General features: G+C 38.5%; 1 protein-coding gene and 1 long non-coding RNA gene across 10 annotated transcripts in view; one reads left to right on the top strand and one right to left on the bottom strand.

Moving 5' to 3' along the window:
• Positions 1-464: 464 nt before the first annotated feature.
• The window catches only part of TBL1XR1 (TBL1X receptor 1), a 117,702-nt gene continuing 92,232 nt past the window's right edge, over positions 465-25,934 (bottom strand). For 6 of the 9 annotated variants that reach the window (XM_040613039.1, XM_040613038.1, XM_040613040.1 and 3 more), the window contains 14 exons: positions 22,427-22,529; positions 20,161-20,306; positions 18,490-18,709; positions 16,297-16,429; positions 15,956-16,097; positions 15,591-15,654; positions 15,390-15,487; positions 13,509-13,569; positions 12,153-12,274; positions 11,585-11,659; positions 8,998-9,125; positions 8,655-8,820; positions 7,669-7,770; positions 465-5,836 (listed from right to left, as the gene is read on the bottom strand). In XM_040613039.1, coding sequence (XP_040468973.1) covers positions 5,810-5,836; positions 7,669-7,770; positions 8,655-8,820; positions 8,998-9,125; positions 11,585-11,659; positions 12,153-12,274; positions 13,509-13,569; positions 15,390-15,487; positions 15,591-15,654; positions 15,956-16,097; positions 16,297-16,429; positions 18,490-18,709; positions 20,161-20,306; positions 22,427-22,484 — 1,542 coding nt within the window. In that variant the 5' untranslated portion in view covers positions 22,485-22,529 and the 3' untranslated portion in view covers positions 465-5,809. Of the gene's footprint in view, positions 5,837-7,668; positions 7,771-8,648; positions 8,821-8,997; positions 9,126-11,584; positions 11,660-12,152; positions 12,275-13,508; positions 13,570-15,389; positions 15,488-15,590; positions 15,655-15,955; positions 16,098-16,296; positions 16,430-18,489; positions 18,710-20,160; positions 20,307-22,426; positions 22,530-25,934 lie in introns of those variants that run through there. The other 3 variants (XM_040613046.1, XM_040613047.1, XM_040613044.1) reach the window with 2 other exon arrangements.
• Positions 11,635-13,612, top strand: LOC121096686. The gene is made up of 3 exons (XR_005830653.1): positions 11,635-11,743; positions 11,913-12,081; positions 13,475-13,612. It is a non-coding gene; the product is annotated as an uncharacterized LOC121096686 (long non-coding RNA).

The following is a 25,934-nucleotide window of genomic DNA, read 5'->3' as shown; positions in this document are numbered from 1 at the left end:
CCTTCGCATTATCAAATCGAATCGCTCTGTTAAGAACAGATGTCACCGATGTGAGATTGCATTACCGTGCAGAGCCTGTTCCCACGCCTCCAAAGTCTTCCAAACAGCTGGGCCGCAGCTGTGTCACTGGGCTCGGCTTCTCTTCCACCAGTGTATGGGTAAGGAGAAGATGCAGCACGTAAAACGCACGTGTGAGGAACCAGTTCGGCTAAATCAAACGCACAGCGGTAAACGGTGGCCAAGGACAGCTTCCCTGCTTCTGAGGGTCTGCTCTGTGTTCACCAACAGCACGTAGCTGCACAATGCTATTACTGCCCACTGCTTCTTACATATTGTCTGGCATGAAAACGTGCCAAACTAATTATTAAAAACTGTGTTTCGGTCTGTCACTTCCCCAACTTAATCACCTGTAAATCTTCTGTACCAAGCATTTAAAGTTACTGGTATATAACATTCAGCCAAGGTAATATCAAAATATATTTTATTCTGGACCTCTTTCAGATCTGATTCAAATTACAGTTGTCAAAGCAATACAATGCAAAGGGAAACTGCAACAGAAAATGTGCCTAGAAGGGATATAAGGGCCTTGGGGACAAATCATTGTGATGTAGAACCAAAATACATCATAAAGTGTAATTAACATGGTCCAGGACAGTATAGAACATCTATATCAGTCTTCTTTAGACAATAATCATGAAAACTGAACAATAAAAGTCCTTTAAACAAGTACAAAAAACTGTCATGGGCTGGTTTACACTTTTACAACAGTTGTAATTTAACTGGATAACTGAAGAAATGATGCAGACATTTTAATCCAGTGCTATAGGTAGGCTCACAGAATTAGACCCAAAGGATTTGTAACTCCAAATGAAACCATTACAACTACAATGTCAATGTCAGGAGAGAGAGAAAATTACTTCTGTATTCTAGAATTACTGTTCTGCACACTGCAGTCTGTTGAGGACAAGATTGCAAAGTACACTGGACTAGCAACAACATGCAGACTGTTTTCTTGTATTTACCCACAAATGTCAAAAACATTATGAAGTAAAAATGAATGATTATTTAAAAAAGAAAAGAAAACAAAAACATGCCTCAAGTTATTGTCAAGCTTCAAACTTAAAGGCAGAGAAAGCGAATTATGTACTCAAAACTACTGATCTGAAGCACTATTAACACTAAATCTGCAATCCGCACGAAACGGCAGATTTTCCTGGTTCGTCTGCCTTCCATCAGACTGACAGTGAAGACAGTCACACTTTCACAGAATGTGGTATTTCAGAGCTTTCTCTAGAGGGAGAAGTGAAGACTGCTCCACGGCGCTCTCCCTACGGAAAAATGTCAGGGATCTTGATGGAGATTTACTGCTGTCTCCCGAAGCCATATTTGCTTCTAACATGCCACAATGTTGCTTCTGCTTTCTTCAGACTTCTGGAGAGTGTGAAAGTGATCCCACTGGGGAACGGCTCTACAGGACTTTGTGAAGGGAGAAGCTATCACGCTCGTCAATGCAAAAGGAACACTGGGCTAAATCCGGCAGGCCCTGCTCTAGCAAACCCCCCCCCCAACGCCAAGGGGACGCTTGGCTCGAGCGAGACGTGGCTCGTTTCACCTACGCGGCACGCTGCACGGCGTTACGCAGACCCAACGCCTCCAACGCTTGCTCTGGCAAGGTTTTCTCATGAAAGACAATGGGGTTTCTGGGTAAGTAAAGATTGGAAAAATTGGGTCCCAAGGCTCCTCTTCGCTAAACAGACAAAAACATACAACCTTTTATTTACAAGCTGAAAAACCCAGTTTGCGATTTTAATGAAATTCCTTCATTCAGCAGAACTAAATGCATCAGCTGCTACGATTGCTCCGTAGGCAAACTGGCACAACCGCCCTATGCCACCTACTACTCTACCTAAACACAAAGAACATTTCAAAGGTACAATGTCCCATTAAATACCCTAGCATGAGGTAAGCAGTGTAAGGAAAAAGGAGTGCTTTTAAAAATGAAAATTAAAATTGGTAGAAATCTTTGGCCTTTCTCTCAAGATGCATTAAAGTGTCATGAAATCAAGAAACATGCTTCAAAATGCCATGTCATTCTGACTCTGGTAACTATTACCTCCCTCCACCCAACCCAGAAAAAGAGGCACTTTTAGTGTTTCATATAAGATTTCCAATCATCTAGTAGACACGCTAAATAACCCTGCACAATTGTAGTCCCAGAATAAACTGAGTTTATCAACATTACAAAGAGTCTAAAAAAGCTTTTATGAGGACCTAGATATTCTCTTAACTACACTAAGAAGTCCACTGGTTGGGAATCTTTACATCAATTTAAAAATGCAGAAAAAGGTAAAGTAAAAATAGAAAGAGAAGAACTCTACAGAAACCTGGACCTAATTACGCAGAAATGAGAAACAGGATTCTGAGATGGATGCATAGAAAGACAGCGAACTCAAAAGCAGATCATTTCTTATTCCATCATTAATTCTGAGCCCAGTTTTTCCCCTTTCTTTTATCCTCTATTTGGATATTTGCCCATTAACGTGTTGAACTGGAAAATATAGGAACTGTAATGTATGCAAAGGCTTATGCACATGTTTGCCTTTACACTTGGAAAACAGGTGCAACAGAATTACTCAGTATGTAAGACTAAGCATGTGCATACGTTTATACAAAATTAGGGTCTTACTGACATTTGGCATACTCAATTTAAAGGAGCAATTTGGATAGTCTACCTCACCATCGAATACGAGGTCTTTGTGCTATAAAAGATAATAATGTCATGGTTCTCTTTTTTTTCTTTTTTTCTTTTTGCTTCACATAATCACAGAACCTAGCACACCTTGCATGCATGCATTTAACAGTGTATAAAACAAGAGGCGAGAAGAGGTGTGAGCAGGAGCAGCACTGTGGCATGCTAGTAAAGGACAACAATAAAATATCTATTGGCCAGATCCTTTGCTAGTGGAATCTGGCATCATTCCACTACAGTGGGGCACTGCTGATTAACACCAGGTTGGGGGTCTCAGCCTGCACGTCCAGAGCACTCAAGTCAACAGATCTGATGTTCGTGCTGGACTCTGCTTCGAGCACCTGAAAACCCTGGACCTGTGATACTGAAGCTCTGTTTCATCTATTTCTGAATATGTGATACTATGCTTAAGCAACTAGAATTACAACCAAAACAGCTGATGATTGAGAAAGAGGAAAATGGCAATACCCTAAAACATGGCTGTATGATTTTGCAGCTATGTCACAGAATTCCACCACAATTGTTTAGATTGGCTGAAAGAATCATCCAATAACTTTTATGAAAATGAATAAACTGTCCATATTAAAATACAAAAGTACTATCAAGAATCACTTCTGACTTTCAGATTTAAATTCAGTGCAATTGACAAATGCATTGCTAAACGAAAAATGCAGCTTAAACATACTCAAAACATTTGTGTCTATTCCTGGGAGCACAGTTTAAAATTATTGCACAGAATTTTTTTTTTATTTTTTTTTTTCATTAAATGACAGAGGTCAGCCACAGTCATGGACCTCCAGCAATAAAAGCAGTATTTCAAGTGCCAGACACTCAATATATTAGGTTTCCTACATATTGTAACTCACAGGGTAATTGCTCTAAACATTTGTAGTATGTTCCAAAACCCTAAAAATAGCTGGCACCGAACCACCGTGGATGACTGTCTTTATGGATATGAATTTTTGTTGGTTTTAAATGCTGTGTATGATAGTATTATAATCCAGGGGTATATATAAAGTATGTATTGTTGACTTCTCTTTACCACTGGCAAATTGCTACCCTACCTTAGCCAAACTCAGACTTGCTTCAAGTCGTGTTTATTCCATGGAAATAGCAGAAATCAATGCCTAAAGACCAATGGTTAAAATGTCAAAGCTGCATTATTTCAAATCAATGTATACCTAACTTGGGGTGGGGGGGAAGAAAAGAAAAGAAAAAAAAATGTTAGAGACTAGCAATCATAAGCCACAAAATTGTTTGTGATTTAAATAGTGTTATAAAACTGGTAACTTTGAAAAGCTCTGTAATATAAACCATTCCTTAAGTAAAATGCCTGTGACATAAATTTGACAACCTCTCTTTTTATAAATTTACACTCTGGGAATCTTATGCAAGACATGATGCAACCTTTTTGACTACACATATGCGTAAACACAACCTCATGCTATCATTTACAAATAAAATCACTATCGGTATACTTTTAATCACATGAGCAGAAAAAGGTTTGCCATATACATCTGTCATTGTAAGAAAAATACTTGATATTGTAAACAGAGTAAAAGACACTATTTAGTAGTGATTATTAAAAAAATAGCAGCTTACATCTACCCTATATTTGGAAAAAAATGTAGTCACAAGATACAATAAACTGCAGGACTGGAGCAGCAGGGGAATTAGTGCAAGTATTCATCTTTTAAATAAGCTGAATCACTGCTATTAAAATAAACTTGAAGCAAGTCCTCTGTTTAAGTTTTTTTTAAATCTAAGGTAGTAAACATTTTGCCTCTTAATGGCAGTGTTATCAAATATATGCCAAAGATTTTATTTTAATAAAGAAAAATTACATGAGATACTTTTAATACTGGAGTTTGGTTACAATTATACATCTAAGCTCCTACAAATAATGATGGGCAACTCTCAAAGAAGCTGTGGCATGAACCCTTGTCCAGAAAGATCTTAACCTCTTAAAAACAATCCCCCAGCTATATTTTGCTCCTTTTCACAATAGTGCACCATTTAACCATATTTTAGCTATGGTCTTAAAGCAACAGAAGATGCATTTTTTCCTCTTTTTTTGTCCTTTTCTTTTTTCTCTCTTTTTTTGCATCCCTGTATTTTTCTTTTCTGTATTTTTGTGCCCTTCTATTCTTAAGTTTGGCAGAATTATGTCCCAAATAAGAAACTACTGCATTTCAGCCATGTCACCAGAAAATAAAACATAGCATTATACCCATTACTGTCATACTTCGTAGATGAGCAGGACATGAAATATCACGCCTCAAAGAAGGGTTGTGGGTTTTTTTTCTTCTCTCTCCATAATCCCTTTTCCACCCTCCCTCTGTTCACAAAATTGTGCTCTGGGAGCCACAAAATGTACCAAACATTATCAGGTTCAATCTACCTCTTCATAGAATGCATTAAAATATGTTTCAAAGAAACATTTTTTTCAAGGTGAAAAAAATATAAACAAGAAACTAATTCACTCCCTTACTTCATGCATCCGTAAACTTAACCAAAACAAAACAGAAAACCCAATGTTTAAAAGCAAAGAAAAAACTACTGCTGCAGATTTCTGTAAGTCCATTTTCTCTGTACACACAAACTGCTCAACTACTGAGAAGGAAAACAAAAATACCCCACAATCCATTGTCAGAACGGATTTAAAGGGGGGAAGGGGTAATGAAGGCTGCCATTAGTATCTTCTGAATTTGGTATGTATATGGGTCTGCTCTTGTATATGGTATATTTCTCTCTCTCTCGCTCTCTCTTCTGTTTTTCATATCCAAAACCTTTAAATGCTATTTTGGGGCACAGCAGATTCCAGCACTTGGTGAACAGGATTCACAAGCTGTGACAAAACTCTGTCATCCTCTTCAGGGTGTAATTTTTTTTTCTCTTTTTTTTTTGTTTTTATATACAGTATATGTATATATTTCTTTTACGTTTGGCTGTAGTGGACTGGCCATGGTTCAATTGGGACTATAGCAGTACATGGGTCAGGGACAGTCATTTTGGCTATGTACACATTCATAGTCGGTCCATGGCTTCCAACTAGTAGCGCTATTTCCGTAGGTCTAATACACAAACCTGCAAGAAAAAGAAATACATATATAGAAATTGCACAGTGCACAGTATTACACATTTATATGATTGTGTGAAGCATCTCAGCAAAACCTATGAAACATTGTGTAAACCTAATCTTATATCTATTAACAATAGATTGGGGTGGGGGGAAAAAAATCACCAGGTGAGCACTTTGTTTATAAGCACCCAGCCAGACCCAGGTGCTAAGGGCACTGCGACCTAATGAATTACTATCAGAGCATTAACAACGTCTTATGTAAGCTGTGTGTCTGTTATTTAATAATATGAGGCCAAGAACTAACTTGAATCTAGGTTACAAAAATATAGTAAAATGAAATTTAAAATCTGTGGGCAAATATTAGAATTGATCATAGTAATTCTAAAAACAGTTAACAGTCTAAAAATTACAAGCTCCAGTTTTAGTCTTCTCAAAATCTTCACTACGTAGTGCTTCTAGCTCTGTCAGCTATAGAAATATCTACTAGTAAAATATAATCATACAGAAGCTATGCTTTTAGCCATCAAACAATTCAAAATTGACTGTATTTGCTTAGCTAATACCAGCTGTAAACATTTAAAACAGAGGGGATAAGAAGGGCTTTTGTTAGCAAACAATATAAAACAAAATCAATCCAGCATTTCTAAAAGAGCAGAAACTAAATGAAAACAAATCTGTTGCAAGTACAATCAGCCTTATGAGCCAAATTAACTGGAAGACTGGAAAGGTTACACAGCAGGTACATAAAAGGGTCATCTAGGGGAAGATGATAATTACTTTCTATTCAGGATATGCCTTGAGCTGTTGTTCCTTTTATAATATTGTCTATACTTGTACAGCTAAAATGATATGAAAGACCAATCAAAATTAATTGGGTAGAATTCAGTCTATTTAAAATTCAGAACTTCTTGTTTTCTATTCTGAACTTGAACACAGCAGCCTTGCTTACCAGCATGGAGCATGCAGGACGGGGCAACAGGCAAACATTTTGGCATCTGTGTTAAGATATTACCTGAGACTCTGGACGACACAAAGCTACCAGGATTGCTTTTTGCTGACATTTGTTACGGCACTTCAAAATACAATTCTTTTATCACTCTCTATACTAAATTCACTTTTCCTTAGGCTCTCTTCTCCTTTCTTTTAAAACTATGGAAAAACAGGGGCAAGCAAAAAACCCCCAAGTATAGTACTTGTTATGAAGAACTGCATGTTGGTATTTTACTGCAGTACTTTGCAGGACAGTGTCAGGAGAGCTAGGAGGTGATGCTACAATGCACCACCATGAGATGATAGGGGGTGCGTTCACGATTAGTTAAACATATGATTTTATTCTTTGCTTCTTCTAAGCAAAGCAAGCAGACTGGTATTTATATATAGCTCCTGTCATTTTAAGGAACTTTTCAATTACAAGCATTCAGATAATTGTACTTTGTTTTGCTGTACTGTACTTTCTGCTGAATGCAGTGCAGAAGGTATTTCACTATTACCACGCTTTATAATAATATCACCTACCACCTCTACTAAACATTTTCACCCAAAAAGGGCAAAGAGGCGAAAATGACCTTGTTTCCAGACTACAATGAATTTCCACAGTAAGTCCCAGTAGGGACAGAAAATCTAAATTAGAGGCAACTTCACCTCCTGAGATTTTCGGAGGGTTTAGAACAGTAAATGCATTAAGCTAGAACAAAGACTACAGGTGACAAAAATCTACAGGTGAGCTGGCTGTAATTCAAACTTCAGGTACAGAAGGAAATTTTGTCTCCACTGTTAGTCAAAAAAGTTCCAGAAGATGCTTCTTGTTAGAAAGTCAACCAAGTCAAGCAGCACTTACTGAACCATCTGAAGCACTTGCTCCAACTTTGTCTCCTGCTGCATTCCAGCAAACCTCAAAAATCCCTCCTGTTCCCCGATAACTGTGAACTAGGGCACCTGTCTAAAAAGGGACAAAACATGTAATTAAAATAACAAAATGCAAGCAAACAAGTAAAATTTGTGCTTCATGCGAAACTTCCCCACTGCCTTTAAAAGCTGAAATTCTCAGAGGAAATGGTCCAGATCAAGACTGTGAACAACCTCAGCGCTGTGTCAAAGGACATGACAAACACAGTCATCACATCTTGATCTCGCGTTTGACAGGCAAAACTGGTGGTCACTACTACTTCCAATTACTAAAATGAGCCTTTCAAAAATTAATATCCAATTCCCAGTAGCCAGAGTTCACATCTTGCCCAACAACAAGATCCTTTCATTTGCAATCCACCCATTATCTGCCAGAAATACAAGTAATAGTTCACCTCTTAGAAAGTCATATAGAAATATTGCCATCATTGTCTTCTCTCACTTTACATTCTCATTTTTCAGTGAAATTCAATGAAATAGACAGCAGATTTGTATGTCTGCATCCAGCCATCATTTTTCAAAGCAAACTGTTTTACCAGGAGTAAGTTCAGAGTTAACAAAAGCATTTTGAATGCAACATGGTATGGGAGACACTTTGTTGAATGTGTTTCATTGTTGTTGGGTTTTTTCAGTTGGTTTTTTTTTGGTTGGTTGGGGTTTGGTGATATTTTTTTTGGGGGTGGGGGCTAACTAAAGAGAATGCAAAGACAATTATTACTTCACCATAGCCAAGCACTCAAAAAGAGAAATTAAAGGGACATCCATTAACAAGTAACCTTAGAACAAAGAGACAGTGAATCAGCGTATTAGGAATGACAAAGCTCCTTGTGGCTGAAACATGATGGAACAGCAAAGGTTGGAAGGGTGCTGATGAAAAAGACCAAAACACAAATATCTAAACAGACAGAAGAGCTATACCTGGGTATTCCAAATGTGTACACATTTATCAAAGGAGCCACTGGCCAGGTACCTGCCATCAGGACTGAAAGCTACACTGTACACAGGTTCTTGATGTTTTGTCAGAGTATGAATACAAATTCCTCTGTCTACATCCCATAACCTAACAGTAGAATCAAAGGATGCACTGTCAAAGAAAAAACACAGATTAATTACATCTCAATTTGATGTATTTTTGTTACTAATATAAACACAATATGATAAAGTATCCTACATACTTCAAAACATTCTGGGAACCTTCATATATAAAGAGTGAAGTAAAAATAATGCTGAACAGGCATTTCAAGATAGGATTAAATAGTACCTTGCTAACATAAGATTGGCATTTGGATTATTTGTTCCTGGTCCTGTAGGACTCCATTTGATAGTATAAATTTCTTTGTTGTGTGCTTGTAAATCATGGACACAACTGTCTTGTTTCATACTCCAGATCTATGATAAAAAACAAAGAAAACAAAGACATTTAGCACAATATTGTACTAAAATACACTCTATTTATTTATTCTTTGTCATTTGCAGCCTGGTTGCTACCTTTTAGGCCACTCAGAACATTTGCTATGGCTGCTGGGTTTCTAGAGTAATTATAGAAATATTATTCCAGTACCTTCCATTCTCTGAATTCTAAGTACCTAATGGGATTAATGAGTAATAAAGGTACTACCTATAGAAACCAATCTGCATGTGTTAACTACAAGCCCCTTGAAAAGTGCAGGGATGAGAACAGATGCTAAAATGAGAAGAGCAATATGTATATGTTCATGTCTGAGTTGACAAAATATCACAGTCCTATTTTTAAATTAACTTCTTGCTACACAGACTGAGCGAAATAAAGCGATAGTAGAGAAATCTTCTGTTTTCATACAAAGCCATAGATGTGTGCTACAAAAACCATTATGGCATTTTCCTGGCTTATTAGGATTTGCATTGCCATGGTTTTGTTCAGTATGTCACGCTGTTCCTTAGGACTCCAAGTCCTGCATGACAACCTTCAACAAACAGATTAACTTTCTTCTATTAAAGAGTTTACATTGCTACTACAGAAAGGATTTTGGAAGGCTTTTATACCTTTTCCTAAATGCAAAGTTGATATGGTAGCTGATCATCTGAATGCGCTTTTTTTGAGGTTATCTGTTTCAGTAGTGCTTTTAGCTCACCTTTTGTTAGAAAAACCTAACAAGAGCATGTTTGTTTAAGCCCAACTGTATTTAAGATGCAATTGAGGTGTACATTTAAATGAATGACGCTTTTCAGAACTGTTGCCTCACTGAAGGGAAAATCAATTTTCAAAGTGCAAACAGAATTTAGATTGTATTTCCACTTTAAATTGATCAGATCAAAATATAGCTTCTCTTCCCAAAACTAGTATAGATGAAGGGAGTCCATATTAGCTGCTCTAGAAAACACCAAGTTGGCATCATAAGAGAACAATAAATACATTAATAAATAAATGAATCACTAGGCATCCTCTATATGCATCAAAACCTGACATTCATTCCTACTGCCATTGAAAAGTAAGTGAACCACAAGCGATTAGTGACACAGACTTATCTACAAGCAAATGGTCTTCCAGTTAATCCAAAACAAAATGAAAAAATACTTCCCAGGCTGGGCTGAATTCAAAACAGCAACCAAGAAGTTGAATGCCTGAGCCCACAAACCATGACATGCTCTGAGTTACTCACTGAGAGACAGCAGCAACAGCTTGAGCTCTAGATTTGAATTCATTTTACCTGCGTTTCAGCTAAGTATTAAATACCTAGCTTAAGCTGGCTATTGTGACTCCACCCATTGCCAATGCAGAAGAGCTGATGCTCTCAGGGGTTTACTCATCACACTCAGATGCTTAACTTAGGAAAGGATGAATTGCTCCTCAGTGGTGCTAGACATTCCGTTGACTAAAGATGTCTAGACATCTACCTTTAGAGCAAAGGCTTAAATGCTTAAGTATTTATATTTAGATAAGGTGATTTCCACTGCGAGAGCCTGACTGTGTGCCAGCAGGGGAGGGAATATCTGGCTGGTCATTCAGCCATTCCCTGTCTCTGATTAAACAATGGTGAGCTAGATGGAAACAACTGTCCCAAGGGCTACTAGTAGGACAGCACTGTCAACATAAAAGCCCCATATCCTGAAACTCTACCAAACATAGTGCTATAACACCCACAAAATATAAAGCAGTGTGGGAGTAATGGAAAAGCATCAGTACCATGGAAACAGCACAGGCCTATCAGGCATGAACAACCTCATTTCTTCTACTGCATCTAACCTGATGGTACTTTTGTATGGATCTCTAGTGTGCCCTGAAGTCATACGTGTAAATTACAGTACCCTCTGCATTCACAGTTTTGCCCCAGTTCTGCAAGAAAGCACATTGCTATGAATTATGTGGAGGAAAATATTGTAGGTGCAATTGAAAACTGTAGAACAACTCCTGATGAACTGTAAAAACCAGGGAGTACACACACTCTCTTAAGAAACAATATGCCAAAGGTTTGAACTAGAAAGAAGGGGGATACAGAAGAACACCAGGAAAGTAGCTAGTCACCCATTCTTGTATGTGTTACACAACACGCATTCCAACTCTTCCTTTTAACCAAAAGCAAACATCAAGTGTGACAGCTTAATGATTAATGACCTGATTCTGTAAACAGCTAAAAGCACCTAATAAATCATGCTCCAAGTCTCAGGGTGGCAGCCTGTAACAAGTTCCCTGGAACAAAGCTTGGCTCTGATTAACAAGGATTTGCTAGGATTGCCTAATCTTGTTATATTAAAAAAGAACTAATATTAGCCGACACGGCAAGTACAGCCATACTGCTGGATTGCCCGAGCTAACAGTGTGCACTCCACAGTCCTCAAGAGACAAGAGCCAGTACCAGAACTCCCATTACCTTTAGAGTCATATCATCAGAGCAGGATGCCAGAAGATTACCAGTTGGATCCCATTTGATTGCGTTTACTTCATTCTAAAATTGAACAGTGAGAATAAGTTGGAGTCTTCACTTCCACTACAAATGACAGCTTACGAAAGATAAAGGTGGACAGCAGTGGTGAGTATTTGTGTAATTGTCAGTATTTTAACATTAAATTTTCATTCCTAGCTTTGCCTTTAGTAACAACTCTTTGCTACCTGTTCATCACGTTTCCCCATGCATGCTCTTACACAACACAGGCTGTGCACAGCAAAGTCTTAAAGTTACCCTGTTTCTTCTTCTACAGCTCAGTTTTGCTATGCGATCCTGGCACTGGTAAAAAAAGCTGCACATGGCAGTGAGAACTGTTCTGACGATGACAGAGACTGCAGTACCATATGACCTTAACTACAACTACCTGCAGATGTCTATCGCCTGTTGCCAGAGTCTAACCATTACACGAGTGCTGTATACTGGTAAGTGTACTGGGCCCCCAATCTCTCGTTACTAAAAATATCAGAGCAAACCCCACTTTTCCAGTACTTACTGTGTGACCCTGGAAGGTTTTGATGGGCCTATCTTGTCCTAGTTTACAGACATGAATACACATGTCTGTACTGCAAGAGGCAAATGTGTTGTTACTCTGCCAGTCAACATCTAATGCTGGTGCTAAAAGAAAAAGAAAGATATTTAAAACTATGATATGTATTCTGCAGGAGTTTGAATATTTAGCATGCACCACCTGAGAACAAGTGCCATTAGAACAACAAGAAGCAACCATTAATTTTATAGCAGTTCTGAAGACAACCAAACACTATGAACAATGAGAAATGCAGCCAGAACCAGCCTTACACAAAAGAAATGAAATGAAATTTAATAGAAGACATAAAAATACGGAACATTTCTGAAATGAAACAGTTAGATGGAAGAGAGTACAGCAGGACAACAAGCTGTAGTTAAGTCATCTGTAAATAAATCTCAAGAGTCTGCACAAGGAACAGGTTCCCACAACTTAACACATTGTCATGCATGAGCTCATCTCCACTAACAGTCCATGCTTGTGCTGATAGATGGCAGTCAGTGAAAGGTAATGATTTATTTCCTTTCTTAATTCCAGCATTATAAGGTGTGTTAACTTGAAGCTTAATCATGGGCGACATATTCCATTTGATCAAGCCAAGATATTTATGGCAGATAGCACACGGAATTGCTTGGAGTAAATCAAGAATTGATGTTTCTGATTGTTGTCATGCCACTGAAAACGTAGTGCGAGCAGAATAAAAAGTGGAAACGAGACACATTTCTTAAAGGCCCTTCAATGACATGTTCGTCATCCTCTCTATTCTATTTTCCAGCTGATTCTGGCAGGCTTGCACAGCATGCAGCCCACAAAGAAATTTGTCTGACCTCCTGAGAGGCTGCACTCTCATCCCAGCTGGCCAGTGAACAGCCTTTCAGCTGGTTTGTGGCCAAACAAATTGGGGACAGCCCAGCAGGCAGCGCAGAACAATGGGATGCGGAGCTGGCATTACTGTAGCAGGAAGATGACAAATGCAGTCCTTAGCTGATAAACACAAATCCTTCGTGGCCCACCCAGCTGATGGGTCTGCCACCGTACTACAGAAAGTCGGTAATATTTGGATTATCTATTATGACTTTCACAGAACAGCAATAAAATTGTGAGTTATAAAGTTACAGAACAGAAAAAAAAAATCTATGTTTAAATTCTCAAAATTCTTAAAGACTACAAATATGGGAGTCAGTATCCAAAGACTGACTGTAAGATTTTAAAACGCTGTAAATAATCACCATAAACTTCAGAATTTTTTTTATTTATTTTAATAAATAACATTTTTTTCATCTTTTCAGATGACAATCCTGAATGATCAAAATCAAGACTTACCCGAATGAAAAGGAAACTGCTGCTTGGCTTCACCAGTGTGGGCATCCCAAATAATTGTGGTCTGTATTAAACAGATACGTAAACAATAAACAAACTTACACAAAGTGTTGGCTTCCCCACAACTACCATCATTCACGTGTATCAGACTACTCAGACTACTCCCCATTGCCCAAACCTGCTCCCAATTATATATTCCTAATGTTTTATCCAGTACTAAAGGAGATGGTAGTAGATGTACAGACAAAAGTATAAAACCTTAAAATGCTGCAATATTAGAAAGGTTTTGGGGGTCCGGAGGGAAGCGGGGGGGTTATGGGCTTTTTTTTTTAAATAAACAAAATCAAATAGGTTTATCTCCTTAGTCCTATTTATATTCTTGTAATCCACTTCACACACCTATGTTAATTTCAAGTACTTCTATATTCAAATTTTAATTTCAAATACTCATTTGTCCCTAAGGAGATCTTTATATAACCAATTAGTCTCACTTAAGAATCTGAAAGATTTGATTTAAGGGTGTAATTTTGTTCTGAGTTGTTCTCTGCCAATACTTCTGATATCCCTCTGATGAAATAAACCTTACATGACAAAATTAGTATTTTAAGTTTTTATTTTTTATACTTTTATATTTTACTTTTAATAAAATACTATTAAAAGTATTTTAAATAACCACTTTATTATATGCAAGTATTCCTGACCTACCTCAACGATCAATGAAAATTTTTACACTGAATTCAGTGGAAGCGTGAACTGACCGCACAAATTATTTATGGAAAAGCTGCACAAGGTCAAGCCAATCTTTCTGCTAATGCAGAGTATTTTTTTCAAAGCACAATATCAACTGCTTTGTCCAAGGAGCTTTATTGATTGAAACAAGGCTTCTGTCTCCTCCCGAATATTTTTCTGCAAATTAAAGCTGTACCTCCACAAAGACTTAAAAAGTGGCATAAGGCATCACAGCTGCCAAAAGAAGAAACACATCCTTTCCATGCTTGGAGACATTCACTTTTCCTTCCTTTGTGCCAGCACAAGGATTTATAAAGCTGGGCACTAAAGCTAAGCAGGTTAAGTGTGTGCAGAAAAAAAAATAAAGGAGAAAATACACTACTTTACAGTGAGACTGCCAGTTTTAAGTATTGTGGGCCTGTGGTCTTACTAGGCTTGCCATTTGCCAGTCTCATTAAGAGAAAGCATGTGTTTATTTCTGCACCTTGAATCAGTTACGGAGAAAAAACTACACTCTTCTCATTCTTTGAATGTCTATTCTTTGAATTCATCTTAAGTCTACTCTTCATCACCACATGCCCTTCCCCTACCATTCATAAAATCCCTCACAATAACAACACCTTTGAATTTAAAGACCTGTGAGTCTTTAAGTTTGTTTAGAGATGTGAAATAAAACACAGTTAAACAAGCAGCTCCATGGCCTTACACAACTGGCACCTCCCCAGTCAAATATATTGACTTTTCTTAGGTTCCAGCTCTAACCTTTTTAATCATTCCCAGGCTTGACTGATATCCAAATCAGCCTGAACCTACTCCTCCAGTGTGATTTTTTTCTGAGGCTTTATACAAAGTGCTTTACTACATTTTAGGTGATTTGGTTTTACAAAGGTTTAGTGCTCCAGTGTTCAATGCACTTACTTTCCAACTTACACTAACCTAACTGGGATGAGATCCAGGGACACTGAAACCTAATAAATATCTCAATAAACTACTATAAAATACAAGGAAACATAGTTAGCATAACAAGTTCTTTGTAAGTACATATTTACATCCCATGACTTTAATTTACTTACTTTCTATAGCTTTGCTATTATGCTTTTAATTAGATTACAACGGTGAAGGAAAGAATTTTAATTTTACCAAAGATTATCTCACCTTGTCCACTCCTGCACTTAAAATGAAGTTTCCTTTCTTGTTCCATTTTAACGCAAATATAGGACCTTTATGTTGCCCTAAGGTGCTGGCAAGATTACCTGAAAATTTATATTGATATAAAATACATTAAAAAAAATAAAAAACTATGCTGTGAGCCACAATACAGGAAAATATACTGGAAATTAAAAGTATTTCACTTACCATCTTTAGTCCATATCCTTGCAAAGCCATCATAAGACCCAGTTGCTAGAAGTGTACCTTCGCTCTGCCAGCAAAAAGGTTATTATTTTTATTTTTTTTTTACTGTATAACTCAAAGCTAAAGAGCAAAAAGCAAATTTCAGGTAGAATACATCTGCATAAGATTTATGATATTTATTCCATTGACTACAACTCAGTAAAAAGAAGTCCCTGTAGCACAACACAAGAAATCACAATGCAAGCCAAACCCAGAAATATTTCAGGAGCCACAGCAGAGGAGGCTCGGTTGCTGTCACTTAAATTTGACTATGTAAAATTATAGGTACAGCTTTCTCTGATAGTTTGAGCCTCGACATTTCTACTTACGTTCCAATCCAGTGACGTCACATCTTTGTTGCTGGGTACATCCTGCCCTCCTTCTCGTATACAGTGTCGAAGTACCAGCTGTGTAGAGCCGCTCGTGCTGTTTTCACTGAGGTTCCATATCCGTGCTGTTGAATCTCCAGATCTATGGAACAGTTGATAAGAATGTAACTCCTTCTCCCAATTACTTCCATTTAAAAAAGTATTCCTTTCAAAACGGCAAACATTGCGGCACCTGATGTTGAAGATGCTGGGGCAGCTATTATTTTAACTTGTTACCACCAGCGTACATACGTATGCCAGTGGGCATCAATATTACGTGCATACATAGTTCATGCACATACCCTGAGGCCAAAAGGTCACTAACGGGATTCCAGGCACAGATGAATACTTCGGATTCATGGCCACGCAGCACCACTGCCTTGTTGGGAGGGATTTCAACATCTCCATCTACTTCCATCATATCTGTGTGATTATCTGCATTATGGGAAACAACAGTAGAGAGAGGTGGATTTTAATATTTTGGGACAATACATTGTAACTACTGTATGGCTCACGTTCGTCTGGGATAGTCTGGGATAAGCATAGCAACTAATTCACAGTTTACGTGGATCAAAATTTGACAAAAAGCTGTTATGTTCCTTCATAAATTGGAACTGGAAAAATAAAGTACTATAAACAGATGGGGAGTTGCAAAAATGTGAGAAAGCTCTTAGCCCTTCTAAAGTTCAGCATCCAAATAGATTTAATTTTGAAACTTCAAAATTGGGGCCAGAAGTTAAATTCCTGCTAAGTCAAAAAATAAACGTTGATTTAAAAGTACTCATAGTTTTTCAGGCACAATACTGCACAGGACAATATGTTACTAGTCTATCTTCTGCCTTAAAAATACATCTATGATACACTCCTTTCCAAAAAGACTCTCTTTTCACCAATTGCAGTCAAACAGGTTTTAAACTTACATCTCAGGCACTTTATTTACAAAATGGTTTTAATTAATATAATAACATTTGGTGATAACAGAACTTTTTAAACTGCATCGGCAACTACCGTGGAATTGTGGCAATACATAGCTTTCCACGTGGAAGCGATACTGAATCCGTACTGTTCTGTAAAAAATACTGGGGGTAATTCAAGTGACAAAACAGTTTTCTTGGAAACTGCCATCAATCATTTTCTATTATTAAAAATAAATTCACACTGAGTGTATATGCAGAACATGAAAAGTTCACCTGCTTCGTTTTTTTTTTACTGTGGTTAAACAAACCATTTCCCATCTATTGCTTAATTTAACAGCAAGGGTTTCTGTCACTGTTTGTATGTGTGAGAAAACAGAAGAGGCTATTAGAACATGCATATTTTTAAGAAAGAGCACCATATAAAACATTGCTTTCATTTAATGAATCAATGCTAGTATAATTTGGCGTTCCAGCCAGTAGGGGTTGCTGGTAGATCACATTTAACAGTGGCTGATTTTACACTTACTCTATCTAGTTCACAGTTAACAAGGATATATTTTGAGATTTTTACATGAAAGCATTAAAGTAAAGAGTTTATTTGTTTAATCCAATAATTATATTTCCAGTTTATTTGTCATATATAGTAACACCAAAAAAACCTAGTAAAATCCAGCTGTAAAACGCAAAAATTGTACATGGCTTGATATGAATACTCTCTCAAAAATGTCTTTTATTCAGGTGTTTTTACAGCAAAGCTGTAACTCCCCCTCTCAACTGTGGAATTCAGACTTCCAGAACAGCATTTTCAAAATGAAGTTTTAATGCCTGATTTGAACTTTCCTGTACTAAGCCTGACTGTAAGGTATGTTCCTTTGACCAGCGATAACAAATGAAACTCACTTGTTTCACCAGTCACAACTAAAATGGAACCACTGAATAATCCAAACCTGCACAAAGTCGCATCGAATCATTCTGGATATCAAATCACAAAAACTGATATTGATAGAGGACACAAATTATACAGGATTTGTCTCAGCAACCGTGATGGTCTCAGCATGACAAGGAAGTCTGTCCTACAGAGCACTGGTTACAGTTCCCCAATTCATGGGGTTAGCAGATCCTGCCAAAAGTAGTTCGCAGAGCTTCACAAGCAATGCTCAGTTTTAACCACCTGTGGATTAGCAGACTCCTCTTCTTATTCCTTGTACAGGGGCCAAAGCTGAGAGGAGATGCAATAATTAAAGATTTTTTTGCTTTCTCTTTATGCAAGAGCTCTCAGAGGATGCTGTGAAAAACCTTCAGATGATAAGAAAGGAGCAGTACTGGAGGTGAGACTGGTCAATGGAATATTGTGAATTAATGAATTCAGAAGTTTGCATTTCTTCCTGCAATTCCAGATATCTAACCTGGAACAGTCAAAGGTGAGACGCCATCTATTAGAAGTATCACCCGTGACAAACGTGTTCCCTGCAAGCTGAAGGGTTACCAGTACCTCTACACAACCACCTCACTGCCTACAAGCTCGTACTACGACAGATGATGAGGAAATAAGTTAAGATCATTTCTGTCTCAACTTACTTGCTATAGTATGTGCTCCGTTCTCTTCTCCATTTGCAGTATTTTCTCCATTTTTCGCCGATCCCTGTTGGTTAGTCGCGGCCGCAGCTGCAGCAGCTGCTGCCTGCTGTTGTGCAAGTTTATCTCTGTAGGCCTGTTGTCTGGTCTGTACCACATCAGGCATTACTGCATCTATCAGTGAGAGAGACTCTATCGGCCTACCATCAAACAAGGTACCATCCTAAATTACAGCAGAGGGAGAAAACAAAAAAAGACAACACCAAGTACAAATTAACATTACGGGCAAAAATTCCACGAAAAACTACAGCACAAGTTTTGGTTTAATATAATAAAACAGTTTACAAATGGTGCTGGAAGTGGTATCTCATCATTGTTGTGGTTAGGACTGGAATTTTAGTCTAAAGTTCAGTGGCCACCATAAATATGCAGAAAAAGCCACCGCAAACCTCTGGCAGTGCTTCTGGAATCAAAAGTTACATGCTTTGAATTTGCTAAATCGTCTGCTAAAGTAAAAAATTCTGTAAGCTATCTATGAATATGATTTCAAACATGAGTGGCTGCAACAAAATCTAATGGTTTGTTTGAAGAGCTGCTAACACTGCAAGTCAGGTCACTGGCTTGTGAAGTTATTCTATCTTATTAGACTAATACTTTCCATAAACATATTATCCGGAGAGTTGACTAGTTTTCTTCCTTTTTTAAACAGTGCTGGCATGCTTTCAAACAACAAGGAAGAATTTTATCCTGAAATGGACAAGACATAGTTAAAAATACCCTTGTACATATGCTAGGGCTTTGTAAGGATCTATTTTTAGGAGCTAGAAGGATTCCTTGCAATAAATATAGGGTCTCCTTCTATTCTAATCACTTGCTTTATTTTTCTGAGGCCTCCTAAGGGAATGGATTTGCTTTACTTGGACTATGAAAACTACACATAAAGAGCAGACATAAGGGAGAATGGAAAGAGCAGAATTAGTGAAAAGAAGTTTCCTTCTGTGATATAACTGACACATACAAAGGCTGCTAACCTTCCAGGCATAAATGAGAATGGAAATTGAGGGTGAGTATCTCCAGCATCAGGCAGGAAGATACATAGCTTTTTGTACTGCTGGAATAACCATTTAAACATCAAATTTAATAGATCCTGCTCAAGATGAATTAGCCAGTAGAGGTGAAAAGCAAACTGGCATATACCTCCATCCTTCCTGCCAGAAACTGAAACCCTTGCTCTATTTGGAAACCTTGCCTTTGGGCTCTCATTACTTCATTATGACAACAAATCACCAAAATGAGAGCTGCATAGATAGTGCTCTCCCACCTCCCTAGTCTACGAAAATAAAAATTAAGAGGTTACTTGTCTCAATGATTATCTTATTGCACTTGTCTGGATTTACTACAACATTATATTAGGGTAAAAACTCTACAGACAACGGACCTTTAAGCAATGAGCCAGAACACCATGCCTGGTGTTGTGTGGCTGCACTGGGCAGAACCCCTACCCAGTTATGTCACTCCATTCTGGTTCCACCACTGGAGTCATGGTGAACACCAGCAGTAAGGAATCTGAAGTAAAAGTAAATAAATAGGATACAAGAAAGTTAAGAAAAAATACTAACATTCAAACTTACTGCAAGCAAGGACATAATGCTCCTGCAGGCAAAGCCTCCTTACCTCATTAATACTGACTTCTGCCTCTACATACTGCAGACCTTTCTGGATGATGGAAATCAAAGCAGCTGGTGGCACCAGAGCACCATTTATATTAGACTGGCTGATATGGCTCTCTATACCAAAGGTAAATGCTGAATGGGAAAACCCTAAAGACAAGGCAAAGACATCAGAATTGATTTATAGATAGACAACGCTACTTGCCATACCACTGTAGGATCTTCTGTTTACAAACCTAAGCAAATTATGCAAACTTACAGCATGCTCATGAACTACAAAAAAAACCTCGTCAACACACCTCTGTTGTTTCCCTCATGTTTCTCGTTTAAATGTATAAAAGAAGAGAAAAACAAAGTTTATATATAAACACACCAAGTATTAATTACAGTATCATTGGCAAGACATTTGTGCATGAGTAAATATAAAAACATAAACCATACAATTTGCAATAGCATTTACATATATTTATATATTCTCAAATGATACATGCATTGTATCATATATAGTATTTAATAAAATATGTATCTCCAAAACACCAAGACTCGCTTGTTATTTTTACTCACCTATTTGTTACCCATGAAAGTGAAATGGATCTATATGTAGAACAGAATTCACTTCATGGTACAGTGCTGTCACAGTTGCGTATGTTTGGGCATTCAGAACTACATCAGTATTGTGCACTGATTAAGACTGTTAGCATTAAGACCGCACTGTTGCTTGCTATTTATTTGATCACCTTGAAAAGGTGAATTTAACCTAGATAAAAATTGTTGTTTCAGCAAATTAACTTTATTGTCATATAATTTTTTCTTAAAGTACTTCCTCCCCTCTCCCCCGGTAACTAAAAAGCTGCCTGCAAACTTTCACATGACTATAAAGCCATTATGTAAGTTTGGTTTCTGTGACAAAAGCAATCTGCAACTGGAATAAGAATGTGCAATACTTTTCTGTAAATTCAGGCAGAACAGTAAGTTTCTGCTTTCTTCTGACAAGCACAGACTGAAAAACTCTGCCATCCACCATTGCTTCCAGTGCTTCTTTGTCTGAATTTGAGAAGTCCATGAGCAATCACATAAGCAGTGGGGCAGATATTACATTGGTCAAATGCTTTTTCAAGAAGCTAGACACCACCCCCGTATCAGCAATCACTAAAGAAAACTAAGAATCAGTAGACGTTGAAACGGCAATGCAGCACACACATTAAAGCTGATCCCTTACACTGTTACCTTAAGACTGGAGTTTATTTTTGCTTTGATACGCAGACTTCTTTTATGTGTTGCTAAGATCATATTCCCTCCTGCCAGCTGACAATCATCACTTGTTCATTTACTGGGGCATGCCCCAATTTCCAGTCAAATCTACCTGTTCTAAATGTAGGCTGCTTTAAGCATTCAATATCATAGCTGTAAGTAAAAGGTAATGTCTCTTACACAGCTTCAAGAACAAAGCCCCCTGCAGCCACCCCAACATGCAACACAAACTCAAACAGCTGATCCAGCCGGGTTTGGGAAGCTTTACCAATCACCTGTCCAAGGGAACACTACTACATTCCTGCTTGTGCTTTACAGACACAGTCAGTTTGGACAAATATGATGGGAGAAAGGCTTCTTTTCAAGTTTGACCATATTGAACTGCCTTTTGCTCTTACTCTTAAGAAGCAGTAGGCTTTGGCTAGCCTGACATCAAAGGACAAAATCCTTCAAGAAAGTGTCCTGCAGGAAGGGAGGCTTTTGAGAACCCAGGAGTTATTCTTATAAAAGTATCTGTTCATCTGTATTTAGATTCAAATTATAGAAGTCATATGGTCACAGTTGCCACTTCTTCCTTTGAAATACAGCACCACCTTCCCTCCCAGTCACGTTCAGGCAATGAACCGAGCTTGCAGGAGCACCATCACTCCAAGACAGAACAGGAAAAAACAGTATTTTGGTGGTCATCCTTTTTTCTTCTTCAAGTAGCCCCAAAGAAAATGGTGTAAAGTGTCATCATCACCCTGTAGATAAGTGATCTCCAGGAAAAGGCATTTCTAGCAATCAAGTGAGCCCTTGGCTGGTTAACTGCCATCTGAAGAGCCAAATGACTAAGTCTGATTAAAGTTACAGAAGGTAACTTGGCAGGAATTTGTTCTCTTGTTGAGAAGAAACACCAAGAAACAGTTCAGACAGAAGCACACGCCTACTGGCAAAACAATTAAATTTGCTAAAGCCAGTTGCAGGTGAATACCAAATAAATTATGCATTATTTAGCAACCAGAATTGTAAAAACTCACCTGACTCTTGCAAGTATCTATATACCAGGAAGTTAACCTCATCACTGCTTATACTCATCTTTATTCCCAGTTAAACCATGAGGTCACAACAAAGGACACAACCCTGAAAATAAAAAAGTAGGTCAATTAAAAATTTGTGGTACCTAATACGTATTTCTCAACAAATACTATATTTATAAAGTAAGTAGCTCCCTGGCAGTATAGACAATGGTTTTACTTTATAATGAAAATAAGTCTACTGCAGTCACTAAAAAAAAATCATTTATCTCACCACAACATAAAGGTCAGTAAGTTAAATATTGAAGGGCCAGTTTCTCAAATGATGAAAATTGGTATGGACTGGAGAACTACGCGGCTTAATACAAGTACTAAAAAGGCTTAATTTCACAGATTTTTAAAGAAAAATCAAGTGAGTTTCATCTAATCGACATTATTGCTCTGAAACACATTTTTCGAGATGTGGATTTCTCTCTACCTGGCTAACAATGACTGAGAACTTGGTTTCACAGTGGTATGCAAGCAAGTTCTCACTTTTACTTTCTAATCTAATTCAATTTTCAGGTACTTCTACTCTAGTAAAAAGGTGCAATATGGGCTGCAACACTGTATCTGCTCAAAGGAAGTTCAGCTATTTCCATGAAAAATTAGAGAACATCTCAGCCATACATCTAGGCTTTGTAAAAGGAATTCTTGACACTAGAGGCAAACTTTAAACAGATCATTTTTAGTAACATTTCTCTAGGCTTTCAATCAATGCTTTAAAAATACTGATAGATACATATACACAATTGCCCCTTGATTTTATTAATAGTAAATATTTAGCAAGACAAATAACGTATCGAACTATACATACTTTTGATGACAAATTTTGAAAATATGAAGCAACAAGAGTTTTAAAATAAGATGAAGAGACAGAATACAGTATTTTCCCTAACTTCAAGCCTCCTTTTTGAGAGCATTCTCATGACTTCTGAACGTTTGAAAATCCTGATCTTTCCACAACATTTAGCAAACAAGTAAAAATAACAGCTCCAGAACATATGAAATAAAGTCCATCTCCTGTTCCTAATACACACCCAGCACTTTCCATCAGCAGATTTCCAGGTTTTACCAGCTGCCCACCACCGTCGTTTTCTTCTACAGAACTGGAGTCTAAGAAGACAAGCAACTTTCCTACTGTTTTGACAAAATCTGACTTGGATCTGACATTAAAAGGACTAGAAAACAGATTTTCTTGTATTGTTCAAAATAAAAAAGTTAATGCTACGCAGCTACATAGTCAGGCCATTCGCCACTGTTGCTCAAAGTGGGAAAGCAGCGAACGCAGCAGGAAGCAACAGCTACACGGTTATGATCAGCATCATAAGGTTGCCCATACATATTCTTCCTAGGCATCTTTTCCTAGCCAGACTTCTCAAGGAACCATGAGAAAACAACAACTCTCTCATCATCTAACTTTTGCATTTTACTAGGGGGAAAAGCTCTCCAAGGGGTGCCTTCCCTAACCAGTCCCATAATGGTGTAGAGGAAAGACCCAGCTACACTCCTCAAGAGGAGGAGAGGCTACAGGATGAACTTGGACGTCGTAAAAAGTGTGTTTGCCCAAAACCACACACGAACCCATGCGAGTCCATGAGCACACAGACATCCCCAAGCCCGCCCCAGCCACACACCCAGCTCATAGCTGGGGGTAGGAGGGAGGGCAGTGTGCACTGCCCACTCGGTTCGGAGAGGGCCCAGGAGAAATGGCACCGCCTGAGACCTGCAGGGAGGGCTCAGACCCAGCTGGGGCCAGCAGGACCAGAGTGGGAGAGCTGGGGCTATCTGATATGGGAAACGTGGAGCTGTATGCGATGCTTGACGTGTCCACACCTCGTGCTTTTAGGGCAGCTCAAGCACACCTCATTGCTGAAAGAGGGAAAATGGTTTTATTTTTTTTAAGAAAATAAACAAAAACGGACAGCTACTTAAATTCTTCTCATTTGTAAAGGAAAAAATAATTGTTCCAGTACAATAACTTCTAGCTAGTGCAATGCAACTTGTAAAGAAAGGTATATTGATACCAACCCTACCCCAGTCATCCACAGCCCCCAGTGATGCCTGACATACAAGGTCTACCTGCCAAATTACTACATACTTTGAGGGCTCATTTACTGAGCAGTGTGTGTAATGAATGTCATTTTTAGCCATTTCATGCATTAGCAACCGATTCTTAACATATGCAGGGCCAAACACTGTTTTTATTCAGCTATGTTTAGTTGTCATACGTGGTGTAAATCATCTTTATTTAGGACTGCTTGTTACAGAGAATAAACTTCTGTAGGAAAAGGTAATTAAATTTAAAAAGACTTGTAAAGAAGCCTTTATACATTACAGACACACATAAATTATAGTATATTTTTCACAGGCCTGTTACTGATTTTTAAAAACTTGCTGCATCATCCAAAAATATTGACCAAAAGGCAGAAATCAGTGTCATTTGCCACATACAGAAGACATGCGTTATTAATATAAAGAAGGCTCCCCACTCAAAGCAGAACAGTGGAGATGCCACATAAATTCATCTGTTAAGTAGCTGGATAGCTAAAGAATAAAAGCTAACGTTTTGCCTGTCTTTCAGAAGTGTCATTCACCCTGCCCCAAGTGAAATGAGTATAATTTTTCAAGGCAGGTTCAAAGTGTTCTCCACCAGATGCTTTGGCCAGCAAGCAGTGCCACACGCTGTCCTGCGCGGCTATCAAGAGGTGGCAGTGCAACACCGGCTGCTGCACCGTCACATCCAGGAAAACACAGAGATGTGCTCAATAAATACACAGCTTGCCTGATGAGGACGTGAAACTGGAAAGGGTGCAAAAGGTTCCAGGTTTTTACCAAGATACTGCTTTATCCATTTTTTCGGTGCTTATTTCAATTTTCTGAAAACCCATTTCTGTGTTTACCCCAGCACCCCGAAACAACCCTCACCTGGCTCCCACACAGCCAAGGGGAGCGAGGAGCCCTCAGAACCAGCAACACCAGCCCACCTTCCTCCCCATCACAAAAGCAAACCATCACATGACAGAGAAAATACAGCAGAAGTGCAGATAGGGGAGGATACACTAATTATATCCCTTTGACAAATTTGGAATTGATACCAGGCTTGATGCTGGCTGCCAGGCTCATGCTGCCACCCCTCGAAACCAGGGCCAAAGCCAAACTGCCCCCAGCAAAGGGCTCTGCAGCGTGGCCAGTGCCAGCCCCGCGGCCAGTGCCAGCCCCGCGGCCAGGCCGTGCAGGCGGCTGAAGCAGCAGCTCGGAGGTGCCTGAAGGCCAGTGCACACAGCGGGGAAGCTGCTGCCGTTTCCAGCCCTAGGAACTTGTGCTGCCCCACTCCTCCTTCACAGCCGCCTGGGAAGTGACCAGCGGGAATGGCCCCAGAGACACTGCAGCGAGCAGATGATGGCAAAAATGGAGCAGAGGTGGGACAGAAAGGGGACCCACCGGCCCCAAAGCCGGCGGAGATATTGCT

This window comes from Falco naumanni, chromosome 13, assembly GCF_017639655.2.
Source record: "Falco naumanni isolate bFalNau1 chromosome 13, bFalNau1.pat, whole genome shotgun sequence".
Taxonomy (NCBI): Eukaryota; Metazoa; Chordata; class Aves; order Falconiformes; family Falconidae; genus Falco; species Falco naumanni.
Note: the sequence above shows the minus strand (reverse complement) of the source record. Positions and strands in the feature narration are given on the sequence as shown.